Genomic DNA, 14570 nt, shown 5'->3' with positions numbered 1-14570 from the left:
ATTAGTAAGGGTTTTTATTTGTCCCCAAGTGGGGAGATCATAGGGTTGATGCTGCCAAGGGTGGTGCTTCCTGGAGATCTTTAGAGCCGCCATGGCCCGTATTGGAATTTCTTCCTCCTGGGATATTTGTTGTTTCATCTCTATTTTGAAGGCCAGGGCCCCCTTGGGTCGAATCTTCCAAGAGGAAGCCATTCGAGTTCGTGGATCCTTCTGGGGAAATACAAGCATACCCCTTTCCCTGTAAGATTAGTTTCACAGATTTCCACTGTTTCTTTAACCTGTCTTGGTACCAAAAGGGCAGAGGAAGAGAAGTGTCCTTCAATGCCTCGAAATGTTTGTCTGCTCTTGTTAAGATATCTCCCTGTGGTAAGTTAAAAAAATTTAAAACAAAAAAAGCTGTATTAAAAATACTCACAGGTTTAGAAAATATCTTATGTTGGAATCTAGTAAAGTCTGCTTTATATAAGGAAGACAGTAGTGTTCCTGTGTATTCCCCCTTTTAAATTTTTTTTATTTGCAACTCAGTGTGTGACGTGCTCATTCGACTATGCCTTGTGCCTGTGGATTATAAGGAATACCTATAATATGTTTAATGAAAAAGATTGTAAAAATTGTTTAAAGTGTCTAGAAATATAGGCGGGCCCATTGTCTGTTTTTATAGAACCAGGAGCTCCCATTACAGCAAACAAGCTAATAAGTGAGTTATAACATGTTGTGTAGCCTCACCGTGAAGAGGTGGGGCCCAAACAAAAGAATTAGTGTCGATACAGACACGCAAGAGAGAAGAGGGAGAAAGTTCAGGGCAATGCTTTACATCCATTTGCCATAGTTCATTAGGTTGCAAACCGCGAGGATTAATACCTTGTGCCATGGGTCAAAGATGAATGGGTCTACAGTAGAGCAATTACTGGTAATTTCTTTAGCCTGGTGGTATGGGATTTTCCATAGCTGGTGTAGGGAGCCAGAATTGTTACACATCAGAGCATGCTGTTCCTCTGGAGTAGCAAAGGAAACCAGTTTATCAGCCTGCTCATTGCCATGAGTCGTGGGGCTGGGAAGGCAAGAATGTGCTCAAATATGTGTAATATAAATGGGAGAATTGTGGTTTCTAACAGCAGATTGTAGTTTGAAAAAGAGTTGTTGAATAATAGGTTGATTGGAATTTATGGTGGAGGTTTCTATATTTTTTAATACAAAACCTGAATATATAGAATCAGAGACTACATTAATGAGGTAAGGACGTAGGCAAATAACTTGAATAAGAGCATATAATTCATTTTGTTGAGCAGAATGAAATTTAGTATAGAAGACTTTATATTCCTTAAGAGACCAGAATGAAGCTTTGGCGTTTTTAGTCCCATCTATATAAAAAAACCTCAGCTTGTGGTATAGGCTATGAGCTGATAATGTGAGAAATAATAAATTCAGCATTTCTGAAGCAATTCTGTAGGTTACCAGAAGGCTAATGAAATGAAATTTCTCAAAAATATTCCAGAAATGCTATTTGGAAATTGGTAGAAGTTTGTAGGAGAAGTTGATGGCACCCCACTCCAGTACTCTTGCCTGGAAAATCCCATGGACGGAGGAGCCTGGTAGGCTGCAGTCCATGGGGTGGCTAAGAGTCGGACACTTTCACTTTTCACTTTCATGCATTGGAGAAGGAAATGGCAAGCCACTCCAGTGTTCTTGCCTGGAGAATCCCAGGGACGGGGGAGCCTGGTGGGCTGCAGTCTATGGGGTCGCACAGAGTTGGACACAACTGAAGCGACTTAGCAGTAGCAGCAGCACCATTACAATTTTATGAGGATCAGAGCCAATTAGAGTTTTAGTCCTATTTCTTCCATTGATGATGATTACAGCAATTAAATCAAGGTAGGGTGTAAGTGACTTTATTTCCCTAAAATGTATAGATCCATTCAACTGGGTGTTCTTTTTCGGGGAAGAAGTCCTGTGGGAGAATGAAGAGAGGGGAGTATAAATAATTCTAGAGGCAAATCTAGTTTGATGCGAGTAAGAAATTGTTTTTGTAATTTATTTTGCACTAAATAGAGTTCCTCTCGTGCCTCTTGAGAAAGTGAACGAGGGCTATTTAAATCAGGATCTCCTTTTAAAGTATTAAATAGGTTATTCTGTTGATAATTAGCAATGCCTAAAGAAGATCTAATCCAGTTTATATCACCTAAGAGCTTTTGAAAATCATTTAAGGTTGAAAGTTTATCAGTACAGATCTGAGTTAGCTGGGGAGTAATCGTTGTCTATTAACAACAAACCCCAAGTAATGATAAGGTGTAGAGGTTTGAATTTTTTCAGGGGCAATGATTGATCCAGAGTTTTTAAGCATAGTTGAGCTATATCAAACATGTGTTGAGTTTCTAAGATAGATGGAGCCGAAAACAATATATCATCCATATAGTGAATACCAAGAAAGTGAGGAAATTGCTTTCTCACAGGCTCAAGGGCTTTGGCTACGTAGTACAGACAGGTGGTGGGAGAGTTCGTCATCCCTTGTGGCAGTACAGTCCACTGGCACCGTTTATGAGGTCCGATACGATTCGGATAAGGGAGAGAGAAAGCGAATCTCTCTCGGTCTAAAGGGTGTAAAGGTGTATTTAGAAAGCAATCTTGTAAATCAATAATGATAATATGCCAATTTTGAGGAATAGTGGTAGGTGCTGGGATTCCTGGTTGTAATGCACCCATAGGTTTCATAGATGCATTAACTTTTCTAAGGTCTGTTAGGAGACGCCATTTGTTAGACTTCTTTTTTATAACAAAAATAGGAGAGTTCCAAGGAGAACAAGATTCCTGAGTATGCTTTAATTCTAGTTGTGTATCTATAAGTTCCTTAGCCGCCCGTAATTTACAAATTATCAAGGAAACATAAGGCAATCCATATCAAAGAGAGAGGGTTGTAAATAATCACTTTACCATATGGTTCATAAAAAGGAGGAGGGTCGTAAATAGTTACTTATCACTGTATGGAAGAACTAACGAAGGAAATGCATGCATTCCTCAGCCCTAAGAGCGGTTTGCCAACTCCTCTTAATTCCTGAATATTCAGGAATTGATAAGGGACAGAGGATTCATGACAGTTCCAATACAGCACACAGGAAGCCTCCTATAAATGCTTCCTGACTTATGCCATTATAAAGGATGAGTTTTGGTTAGCAAGACTATGTACTCTATTATTTTATTGTATGTATACATATGCCAGCAAATTTGGAAAACTCAGCAGTTGCCACAGGACTGGAAAAGGTCAGTTTTTATTCCAATCCCAAAGAAAGGCAATGCCAAAGAATGCTCAAACTACTGCACAATCACACTCATCTCACACGCTAGTAAAGTAGTGCTCAAAATTCTCCAAGCCAGGCTTCAGCAATACATGAACCGTGAACTTCCTGATGTTCAAGCTGGTTTTAGAAAAGGCAGAGGAACCAGAGATCAAATTGCCAACATCCGCTGGATCATGGAAAAAGCAAGAGAATTCCAGAAAAACATCTCTTTCTGCTTTATTGACTATGCCAAAGCCTTTGACTGTGTGGATCACAATAAACTGTGGAAAATTCTGAAAGAGATGGGAATACCAGACCACCTGACCTGCCTCTTGAGAAATCTGTATGCAGGTCAGGAAGCAACAGTTAGAACTGGACATGGAACAACAGACTGGTTCCAAATAGGAAAAGGAATACGTCAAGGCTGTGTATTGTCACCCTGCTTATTTAACTTATATGCAGAGTACACCATGAGAAACGCTAGACTGAAAGAAACACAAGCTGGAATCAAGAATGCCGGGAGAAATATCAATAACCTCAGATATGCAGATGACACCACCCTTATGGCAGAAAGTGAAGAGGAACTAAAAAGCCTCTTGGTGAAAGTGAAAGTGGAGAGTGAAAAAGTTGGCTTAAAGCTCAACATTCAAAAAATGAAGATCTTGACATCCGGTCCCATCACTTCATGGGAAATAGATGGGGAAACAGTGGAAACAGTGTCACACTTTATTTTTCTGGGCTCCAAAATCACTGCAGATGGTGACTGCAGCCATGAAATTAAAAGACGCTTACTCCTTGGAAGGAAAGTTATGACCAATCTAGATAGCATATTCAAAAGCAGGGACATTACTTTGCTAACAAAGGTTCATCTAGTCAAGGCTATGGTTTTCCCAGTGGTCATGTATGGATGTGAGAGTTGGACTGTGAAGAAAGCTGAGCGCCAAAGAATTGATGCTTTTGAACTGTGGTGTTGGAGAAAACTCTTGAGAGTCCCTTGGGCTGCAAGGAGATCCAACCAGTCCATTCTGAAGGAGATCAGCCCTGGGTATTCTTTGGAAGGACTGATGCTAAAGCTGAAACTCCAGTACTTTGGCCACCTCATGGGAAGAGTTGACTCATTGGAAAAGACTGATGCTGGGAGGGATTGGGGGCAGGAGGAGAAGGGGACGACAGAGGATGAGATGGCTGGATGGCATCACTGACTCGATGGACGTGAGTCTGAGTGAACTCCGGGAGTGGGGGATGGACAGGGAGGTGTGGCGTGCTGCGATTCATGGGGTCACAAAGAGTCGGACACGACCGAGAGACTGAACTGAACTGATACATATGAGATTTATTATTTTATTTTCAAATATTGTTCTTTTTCTTGTTTTGTAGGAGAACCAGCAGAAATCCACCAATGTTGTGTATCAGGCCCATCACGTGAGCAGGAATAAGAGAGGGCAGGTGGTTGGAACACGGGGTGGTTTCCGAGGATGTACCGTATGGCTGACAGGTATGCTGTGCTGAGATTTAAATGTATTTTATTTTGACTAAAAATTGGTGGTAACACACAATTTTAAGGAAAATAATGTGACACATTTTATGTGTCACATATACATATTCAATGTGTATTTTAACATTAGAAGGAGGCTGAGAGCTGTAGTAGCAAGCTTGGGTGTCATTCCTAATTCTACCCATCTGTGAGAAATAGGACTTATGTTAGGTCATAGAATGTCTCTAGTTCTCTGTTTCCACCTCTTTGACAAGAAAGGATGGACAAGTTGATTATGACATTCCCTTTCAGCTCTAAGGAATTCTGTAATCCTCAATTTCATGCCTAAGCACATTTCAGTTCAGTTCAGTTGCTCAGTCATGTCCAACTCTTTGTGACCCCATGAACCACAGCACGCCAGGCCTCCCTTTGTCCATCACCAACTCCCAGAGTTTACCCAGACTCATGTCCATTGAGTCAGTGATGCCATCCAACCATCTCATCCTCTGTCATCCCTTTCTCCTGCCTTCAATCTTTCCCAGCATCAGGGCCTTTTCAAATAAGTCAGCTCTTTGAATCAGGTAGCCAAAATATTAGAGTTTCAGCTTCAATATCAATCCTTCCAATGAACACCCAGGACTGATTTCCTTTAGGATGGACTGGTTGGATCTCCTTGCAGTCCAAGGGATTCTCAAGAGTCCTCTTCAACACCACAGTTCAAAAGCATCAATTCTTCGGTGCTCAGCTTTATTTATAGTCCAACTCTCACATCCATACATGACTACTGGAAAAACCATAGGCTTGACTAGACAGACCTTTGTTGACAAAGTAATATCTCTTCTTTTTAATATGCTATCTAGGTTGGTCATAACTTTCCTTCCAAGGAGTAAGCGTCTTTTAATTTTATGGCTGCAATCACCATCTGCAGTGATTTTGGAGCCCAAAAAACAAAGTCAGCCACTGTTTCCACTGTTTTCCCATCTATTTGCCATGAAGTAATGGAACCAGATGCCATGATCTTAGTTTTCTGAATGTTGAGTTTTAAGCCAACTTTTTCACTCTCCTCTTTCACTTTCATCAAGAGGCTCTTTAGTTCTTCTTCACTTTCTGCCATAAAAGTGGTGTCATCTGCATATCTGAGGTCATTGGTATTTCTCGCAGCAATCTTGATTCCAGCTTGTGCTTCTTCCAGTCCAGCGTTTCTCATGATGTACTCTGCATAGAAGTTAAATAAGCAGAGTGACAATACACAGCCTTGACATACTCCTTTTCCTATTTGGAACCAGTCTGTTGTTCCATGTCCACTAGCAGTTAAAAATGAGGCTTTCCTAATTGACATCAAGCTTTGGCTGTCCATTAGAGATGTTCTTTATTCTTTTCAGATGTTTTAACATTCTAGGAAGATATTTTTCTTATTAAAAATATTAAAATCCAGGCAAGAAGAAAAACTCTATGTTTTCTATGTAGCTGAGGATGGTCGCTTTTGTATAATAATAACTCATTCCCACCTAAGTAACCAAATGAATCTTCTTTTACTTGTGTTTTTATAACCCCAGAATGTCAAAGCTAAGGGTTAGTGACAGAACTGGAATTAGTCCGGGGTGTTACCTATATTTTCTGAGTATAGGTAGAGGAAGCTGATGCCTGGAAATGCAGGTCTGAGATAGGCTGTACTCAAAAGAAAAAAAAAAAAAAAAAAAAACCATGTTCATTTTGTAGACGTAATATTTCACATCGAGATTAGCTTAGATGCAAAGATATTTTTGTCCAGGTTATGAAATCAACTTATGTGTTACTGTCTGCTCACAAATGTGGATTTATTCTAACCTGAAGATAATTCTAAAAAACACAGCAAGCAAGGATCTGCCTTGCATCTTTTCTTGCCCTTCTGAGTCTTCCTGTTTCTGTCTAAAGCAGCTTCATTCTTCTTTTTCAAGTTATTTCCTAGTGCCTGCAGCACTCGTCCTTGGTTTCCTGGTTTTGTCCATCCCTGGAACAGCAACTTTTCCCACTTTCCAGGGTGAGGCTACACAGTGGGCGCGGAGCCTGCTTTGTTCCAGAAGGCAGGTTAACTGGTCTCAATGCCTGATATTTCCCCAGGTTCCCTCTAAGAGATGTGTTGTGCAGCAGTGGATAAAATGGCTACACTCCAGACGTTTCCCTCTTGCAATGTGTTTGCCTTCGTGTGTTCATTTAAATTTTGAATCAAAACATATAAGGACTTCCCTGGGGGTCCAGTGGCTAAGACTTGGTGTTCCCAGTGCAAGGGGCCTGGGTTCCACTCCTAGTCAGGGAACTAGATCCCACATGCCGCAAGTGAGTTCTCATGCCACATCTAAAGGAAGATTGAAGATTGCACGTGCCGCAACTAAGACCTGGCACAGCCAAATAAATAATAAATATTTTTTAAAAAACCATATACACAGAGTCCATTTTTCCTAATTTGAAACACCCTTGAAAAGAAAAAAAAAGAACTAGTGGAAGAGAAAAACAAAATCTCATCCATCTTTTCTTAACTTTCAAAAAGTCTTGTCCTCATTTATTTTTTATTCTCAAATTACAGATGTTGGATGCTGACCAGGCAAATCAGGAGAAACCAGATTCTTCAAATCTAGGGAATTGAAGTTGGGCCTCAGCTTCACCTACATTAGTTGTGTGATTTGGGATCAAGCTTGCTAAGCCTCCTATTTGTAAAATGAGAATGAAGATAGTACCTCCTCATAGAAGTATAGGTAGAACTGAATGAAATAATGGCACCCCACTCCAGTACTCTTGCCTGGAAAATTCCATGGACGGAGGAGCCTGGTGGGCTGCAGTCCATGGGGTCGCTAAGAGTTGGACACGACTGAGCAACTTCCCTTTCACTTTTCACTTTCATGCATTGGAGAAGGAAATGGCAACCCACTCCAGCGTTCTTGCCTGGAGAATCCCAGAGACGGGGGAGCCTGATGGGCTGCCGTCTATGGGGTCGCACAGAGTCGGACACGACTGAAGCGACTTAGCAGCAGCAGCAGAATGAAATAAAACATGTATGTGCTTAGCAGAGGTCCTGGTCCCTAGTAAAGCTCTCAGTAAATATAACTGGTGTTACTTCAATGTATTAAAATAAATATTCCAATGATCTATATTAATACAGTTAACTGTATTTGGAAATTTCTACTATTTCTCTCATTTTCTGATACAAAAGAATGTACCAGAGACTCAGGAATCTCATTTCTCCTGTCCTACAACTGCACATGTTTTAAGAGGAATTTATCACATTGCATGCTAAGTCACTTCAGTCGTGTTGCACACTTTGCAACCCTATGGATGGTAGCCCACCAGGTTTCTCTGTCTGTGGGATTCTCCAGGCGATAATCTGGAGTGAGTTACCATATCCTCCTCCAGAGGAGGGGACGGGAGAGGAGGGGCAGGACGGGCTGGGGGTATGGCTTAGGTGATCAGCTGACCCTCTTAGCAGTGCTGTGTGTGGGGAGCATGCCACAATACCCTGCTTTTGCTCCCAGGCACCTCAGAAATGACACTTGGTTTGTGGGGTTTTGTATCTTTTTCTTTATGATTTGCTCCAACTATGCCAGGGTGTAGTGACTTTGAGTTCCTTAGTATCTGTTTGTATCTCTTTGTATCTGTTGCTTCAGGAGACCTTTGTTGAGGTGCAAGCTCTCTAGTAAAGGGTCCCAGGTCCCAGCCTGTCTCAAAAGCAGAATCCCCGGGGACTGTATGGAGCTTGCCAAGGTCTCCCTATTGACAAACCTCTTCTGCTTTGAAAGGCTATAATCCTAATAAAGGACAAATAGCTATTTCAAGATTTGAAAGAAATGCTAGTACTTAACTTTCAGTAAGTTTCACTTTTTCTAGATTTGAATGGTTTGGATTTGAGGTCAATCAAATGATTGTCATGAGGGTTTTAATTACTCTTGAATTAGGTAAAACTGAGAATCAATCACAATTTATCATCTTAAACAGAGACATCTCCAGTCTTGTCTTGACTGTTCTCAACAGGTCTCTCTGGTGCTGGAAAAACAACGATCAGTTTTGCTCTGGAAGAGTATCTCGTCTCCCACGCCATCCCTTGCTACTCCCTCGATGGGGACAACATCCGTCATGGCCTCAACAAAAACCTTGGATTCTCTACTTGGGACAGAGAAGAAAATATCCGCCGGATTGCAGAGGTGGCCAAGCTGTTTGCCGACGCTGGTCTGGTCTGCATTACCAGCTTCATTTCTCCTTTTGCAAAGGTAAAATGACTTGGCAACATGCAAGATTCCCACACACAGCACCAGAGCTCTCCAACTGCCAGGATGAGGAGCTGGCAGAGGGGAACAACAGAGAATGTCATACTTTGTATCCCCCACCCTCCCTCACCGCTCACTTGCTCCCTCATTTCCTCTCTTTAATATTGGTTATATAAAGAGAGTCCCTTCATTTCCAGATGCCAGGGCACCAGTTGACATAAACCCTTCCACTTTCACAATGGTAAGTACACTTGGCCAGAGTTGAAAGGAAGAAAAAGTTAAACAAGAAAACTCCTAAAGCTCAGTAATTTTTATTTCTCCAAAAAGTCAGAGGGTTTGCCTGACTACAGAAAACAGCAGTTCATTGACAAGGCATCAGGTTTTCTGTGTTTAATGTTGAAATCAACAAGGTGGAGTATCACTTCTCTTGTTTTAAAGCACAGGATTGCTGTGAGCTACAAATAAGACACAATGACTTTCAACATATCCTTCGAATGAAATACCGTCATTATGCCAGCCCTGTCTTTTGGTTGGGATTCTTTTCCGTGTTTTTTTTTTTCTTTTTTCTTTTTAAAGTCCTTGGGAGAGTTGTTTACTAGAGTGAAACTTCTCTAAAGGGCTAATTTCCTACCACCTATGCAGAGCTCAAACCCTAGTGTTATCTTAAGGCCATGGAAGACCAGAGTACAGTGTTTGTGATGAATTTCATTGTGAAACCCCTTCTTACTTAATTTTTTCAATATTCATTTATTTGGCTACGTCAGGTCTTAGTTATCCTACACGGTATCTTTGTTGTAGCATGTGGGCTTCTCTAGTTGTGGTGTGTGGGCTTCTCTAGTTGTGGTGTGTGGGCTCTCTAGTTGTGGTGTGTGGACTCTCTAGTTGTGGTGTTTGGGCTCTCTAGTTGTGGTGTGTTGACTCTCTAGTTGTGGTGTGTGGGCTTCTCTAGTTGTGGTGTGTGGGCTCTCTAGTTGTGGTGTGTGGACTCTCTAGTTGTGGTGTGTGGGCTCTCTAGTTGTGGTTTGTGGACTTCTCTAGTTGTGGTGTGTGGACTCTCTAGTTGTGGTGTGTGGGCTCTCTAGTTGTGGTGTGTGGACTCTCTAGTTGTGGTGTGTGGGCTCTCTAGTTGTGGTGTGTGGACTTCTCTAGTTGTGGAGTGTGGACTTCTCTAGTTGTGGAGTGTGGACTTCTCTAGTTGTGGTGTGTGGACTTCTCTAGTTGTGGTGTGCGGACTCTCTAGTTGTGGTGTGTGGGCTCTCTAGTTGTGGTGTGTGGACTCTCTAGTTGTGGTGTGTGGGCTCTCTAAGTGTGGTGTGTGGACTTCTCTAGTTGTGGAGTGTGGACTTCTCTAGTTGTGGAGTGTGGACTTCTCTAGTTGTGGTGTGTGGACTTCTCTAGGTGTGGTGTGTGGACTTCTCTAGTTGTGGAGTGTGGGCTCTCTAGGTGTGGTGTGTGGACTTCTCTAGTTGTGGAGTGTGGGCTCTCTAGTTGTGGTGTGTGGGCTCTCTAGTTGTGGTTTGTGGACTTCTCTAGTTGTGGTGAGTGGACTTCTCTAGTTGTGGTGTGTGGACTCTCTAGTTGTGGTGTGTGGGCTCTCTAGTTGTGGTGTGTGGGCTCTCTAGTTGTGGTGTGTGGGCTCTCTAGTTGTGGTGTGTGGACTCTCTAGTTGTGGTGTGTGGGCTCTCTAGTTGTGGTGTGTGGACTTCTCTAGTTGTGGTGTGTGGACTTCTCTAGGTGTGGTGTGTGGACTTCTCTAGGTGTGGTGTGTGGACTTCTCTAGGTGTGGTGTGTGGGCTCTCTAGTTGTGATGTGTGGGCTCTCTAGTTGTGGTGTGTGGACTCTCTAGTTGTGGTGTGTGGACTCTCTAGTTGTGGTGTGTGGGCTCTCTAGTTGTGGTGTGTGGGCTCTCTAGTTGTGGTGTGTGGACTCTCTAGTTGTGGTGTGTGGGCTCTCTAGTTGTGGTGAGTGGACTTCTCTAGTTGTGGTGTGTGGACTTCTCTGGTTGTGGTGTGTTGGCTCTCTAGTTGTGGTGTGTTGACTCTCTAGTTGTGGTGAGTGGACTTCTCTAGTTGTGGTGAGTGGACTTCTCTAGTTGTGGTGTGTGGACTTCTCTAGTTGTGGTGTGTGGAGTTCTCTAGTTGTGGTGTGTGGGCTCTCTAGTTGTGGTGTGTGGACTCTCTAGTTGTGGTGTGTGGACTCTCTAGTTGTGGTGTGTGGACTCTCTAGTTGTGGTGTGTTGGCTCTCTAGTTGTGGTGTGTGGGCTCTCTAGTTGTGGTGTGTGGACTCTCTAGTTGTGGTGTGTGGGCTCTCTAGTTGTGGTGAGTGGACTTCTCTAGTTGTGGTGTGTGGACTTCTCTAGTTGTGGTGTGTGGGCTCTCTAGTTGTGGTGTGTGGGCTCTCTAGTAGTGGTATGTGGGCTCTCTAGTTGTGGTGTTTGGGCTCTCTAGTTGTGGTGTGTGGACTCTCTAGTTGTGGTGTGTGGACTTCTCTAGTTGTGGTGTGTGGGCTCTCTAGTTGTGGTGTGTGGACTTCTGTAGTTGTGGTGAGTGGACTTCTCTAGTTGTGGTGTGTGGGCTCTCTAGTCGGGGTGTGTGGGCTCTCTAGTTGTGGTGCTTAGTAGTTGCAGCATACGGGATCTTAGTTCCCCAGCCAGGGGTCAACCTGTGTCCCCTGCATCGGAATGCAAATTCTTAGCCTTTGGAACACCAGGAAGTCCCTTTTCTCACATTCTTACATGTAATTTTTTCCCAGGATCGTGAGAACGCCCGCAAAATCCATGAATCCTCAGGACTGCCCTTCTTTGAGATATTTGTAGATGCTCCTCTAAACATTTGTGAAAGGAGAGATGTAAAAGGCCTCTACAAACGGGCCCGAGCTGGGGAGATCAAAGGTAAGACGGCCAGCTCAGTAGCCCCTTTGCCACTTACTTATGCCACCAATTCATATGTCTGTGCCCAGAAATCTGTCTGAAGTTTCAAAGACTGTTTTTCAAAACTACATATAGCACACACAACTGTTTATCAAACCGTAATATCTTCAGTGTCTCCATGGGCTTATGAAAATGTGGGCTTGTATCTCTGAAGAACTGTCACCCCAGCCATAAGCAATCAAGTTCGGAGAACTATAACAAATATATGTATGTGACTGTGTGCGTAGGAGGAATCTTTCAGAGTTTTCCTCCCTCTGGTCCTCCTTTTCCATTCTAATTCACTGCAGAGGGCTTGGACTCAGGGTTTATGAAAACACAGGTGTAAGTGTTCTTACCTATGGCTGGAGGTCAAGGAAGGCTGTTTGACCTTTTCTGTTTTAGTCTGAGTACAATGGTTGAAAACATTTATTCCAACATGTGCTGTGTCTTATTGAGTCAAAACATTGTTCTGTTGGTGCAGACGTTCCTTTCAGCCTTCTGCTTTGCAGGGTTTACGGGTATTGATTCTGATTATGAAAAACCTGAATCTCCTGAGCTCGTGCTTAAAACCAATTTGTCCTCTGTGAGTGACTGTATGCAGCAGGTGGTAGAGCTTCTACAGGAGCAGGTGGGTGGACTGAACTTTAAAAAATAATAATAATAATTTTACAAAGTCATGAGAGATCATCTATTTACTGAAGTGTCCTTTATATAGTTTTCATTCCAAATGGTTACCAAGTCTGCTTCCTTTCAGAACATTGTACCCCACACTGTAATCAAAGGCATCCATGAACTCTTTGTGCCAGAAAACAAACTCGACCAAGTCCGAGCTGAGGCCGAAGCACTCCCTTCATTATCAATTACCAAGGTAAGAGGATGCAAACTGGCTGACGGAAAATTTGGCTAAATATCAGTTATTATAATCCATTTACAGTTACTCTCAACAATAAGGTAGGTACGCATAAGGAAAATTCAATTCCTATAAAGAAAAACATTTGCTTTCGCCAACATTTTTTTTTTTTTTTTTTACTGCTTTTCCAAGAATATCTCTCACCAAGAGTTGCTACAGAGCAGCTGATCAATTTTATGTTCAGGAAGTTAACTTCTATACTTGCAGAGGACAGTTATATATAGTTGTTGTTATACTTTCAGTTATACCAACATACAGGCATTGTGTGCTAAGTTGCTTGTGTCCAACTCTTTGTGACCCTCGGGACTGCAGCCTGCCAGGCTCCTCTGTCCATGGGATTGTCCAGGCAAGAATATGCGTGGGTTGCCATTTTTTACTCCCGGGGATCTTTCTGACCCAGGGATTGAACCAGTGTCTCTTGTGTCTCCCGAATTAGCAGGTGAGTTCTTTACCACTAGCATCACATGGTAAGCACTGGGCAGTAATTATTTGTTGACAGTTGCCAAGAAAATAGTTTGTCCAGAATATAAGTGTTTCTTAGACCACTGAAAAGTTTTACTAAAACAAAAAGCAACCCTAATCTAAAGTGATATGAATGCCTTGATCTTTTTCTACACTGCACATCCCACTTTTCCTTTATCAGGGAGAGTCCAGTATAAGTAGAGGGAGTTTTAGTTACATGGATTTACCACCTGGATGATACCACCTGCCTGCCAGTGCAGGAGACAGAAGGGATGTGGGTTTGATCCTTGGGTTGGGAAGATGCCCTGGAAGAGGAAATGGCAACCCACCTCAGTATTCTTGCCTGGAGAATCCCATGGACAGAGGAGCCTGATGGGCTACAGTCCATAGGGTTGCAAAGAGTTGGATATGACTGAAGCAACTTAGCACGCATGCTTTGTAGATTAGGGTTAGTTGGTTCATATAAGGTGATCAGGTTTTCATTGGTAACCTCTTGGTATCCATTAAAACCCTGGACATTTTTATGAGGCAGAGTACATTGGGAATGTGCTTCAGCTCATGAACACCCCAGGCTGTAGTAAGTCATGACAAATTTATAAACAGAGCTCCCTGACTCTACACAATAAATTCTGAGTTCTCCAATGCTTCAGGCAAATGAGAAACACATAATCATAATTGTGGAATTTGAGTTCCAATAACAGAATGGTCTGCAAGGTACAGAGGAACTTCAGAGAATCTAATGATTAATTTTTTTGATCCTAGGGATGACAGGGAAGATTTCAAAGCAATGGTCCACAAGCTGGGTTTTATTTTTTTTAATTTTTGAGATGGATTTTCAATGATGAATAGGGTTTTCAGGTAAAGCGGGGGATGGGCTTGAAACCATGTGTGTGTTCAGACTATGCATGGGCTGGCACCGTTGTTGACTAGGCTCCTGGGTGGGGAGTCGTGGCAGGTGAACGTTCCTACAGGAGCCCCTAGGGCCAGAGCTAATATCATGCTAAGAAGTTTGGACATTTATCTTAGAGTCAATGGTTTGCCCAGTTCAATCAAATAGCTAGCATATTGGTGAAAACAGTGTAGCCAAACCATAATTATTATGGAATAAAGAATGTACAGTGAATCTTCAACATAGTCGCAAATTGTAAGAATAGACACAGCCCAAAGTGCTCAAAGAAATCATCCCCATTTGGAATCCTTTTGCCACCCTCCCAGTAGAAGGTTCTAGACTTACACTTCTCCAGGTCCTAGATCATGGGCCAGCATTACATCTGGGAACGCTTAAAACATAAAGTGTTCTGCCTTCAT

The 14570-nt window shown here is 42.5% G+C and overlaps 1 protein-coding gene across 2 annotated transcripts in view; it reads left to right on the top strand.

Moving 5' to 3' along the window:
- Nucleotides 1-14570, top strand: part of PAPSS2 (3'-phosphoadenosine 5'-phosphosulfate synthase 2) — a 101504-nt gene that overhangs the window by 53267 nt on the left and 33667 nt on the right. For both annotated transcript variants that reach the window (XM_005906566.3, XM_070363776.1), the window contains exons 2-6: nt 4650-4767; nt 8749-8984; nt 11734-11872; nt 12400-12518; nt 12645-12758. In XM_005906566.3, the coding sequence (XP_005906628.1) occupies nt 4650-4767; nt 8749-8984; nt 11734-11872; nt 12400-12518; nt 12645-12758 (726 nt within the window). The remainder of the gene's footprint in view (nt 1-4649; nt 4768-8748; nt 8985-11733; nt 11873-12399; nt 12519-12644; nt 12759-14570) is intronic.

Source organism: Bos mutus, chromosome 26 (genome assembly GCF_027580195.1).
Source record: "Bos mutus isolate GX-2022 chromosome 26, NWIPB_WYAK_1.1, whole genome shotgun sequence".
Classification (NCBI taxonomy): Eukaryota; Metazoa; Chordata; class Mammalia; order Artiodactyla; family Bovidae; genus Bos; species Bos mutus.
The sequence above is the reverse complement of the archived record's forward strand: the minus strand, read 5'-3'. Positions and strand labels throughout refer to the sequence as shown.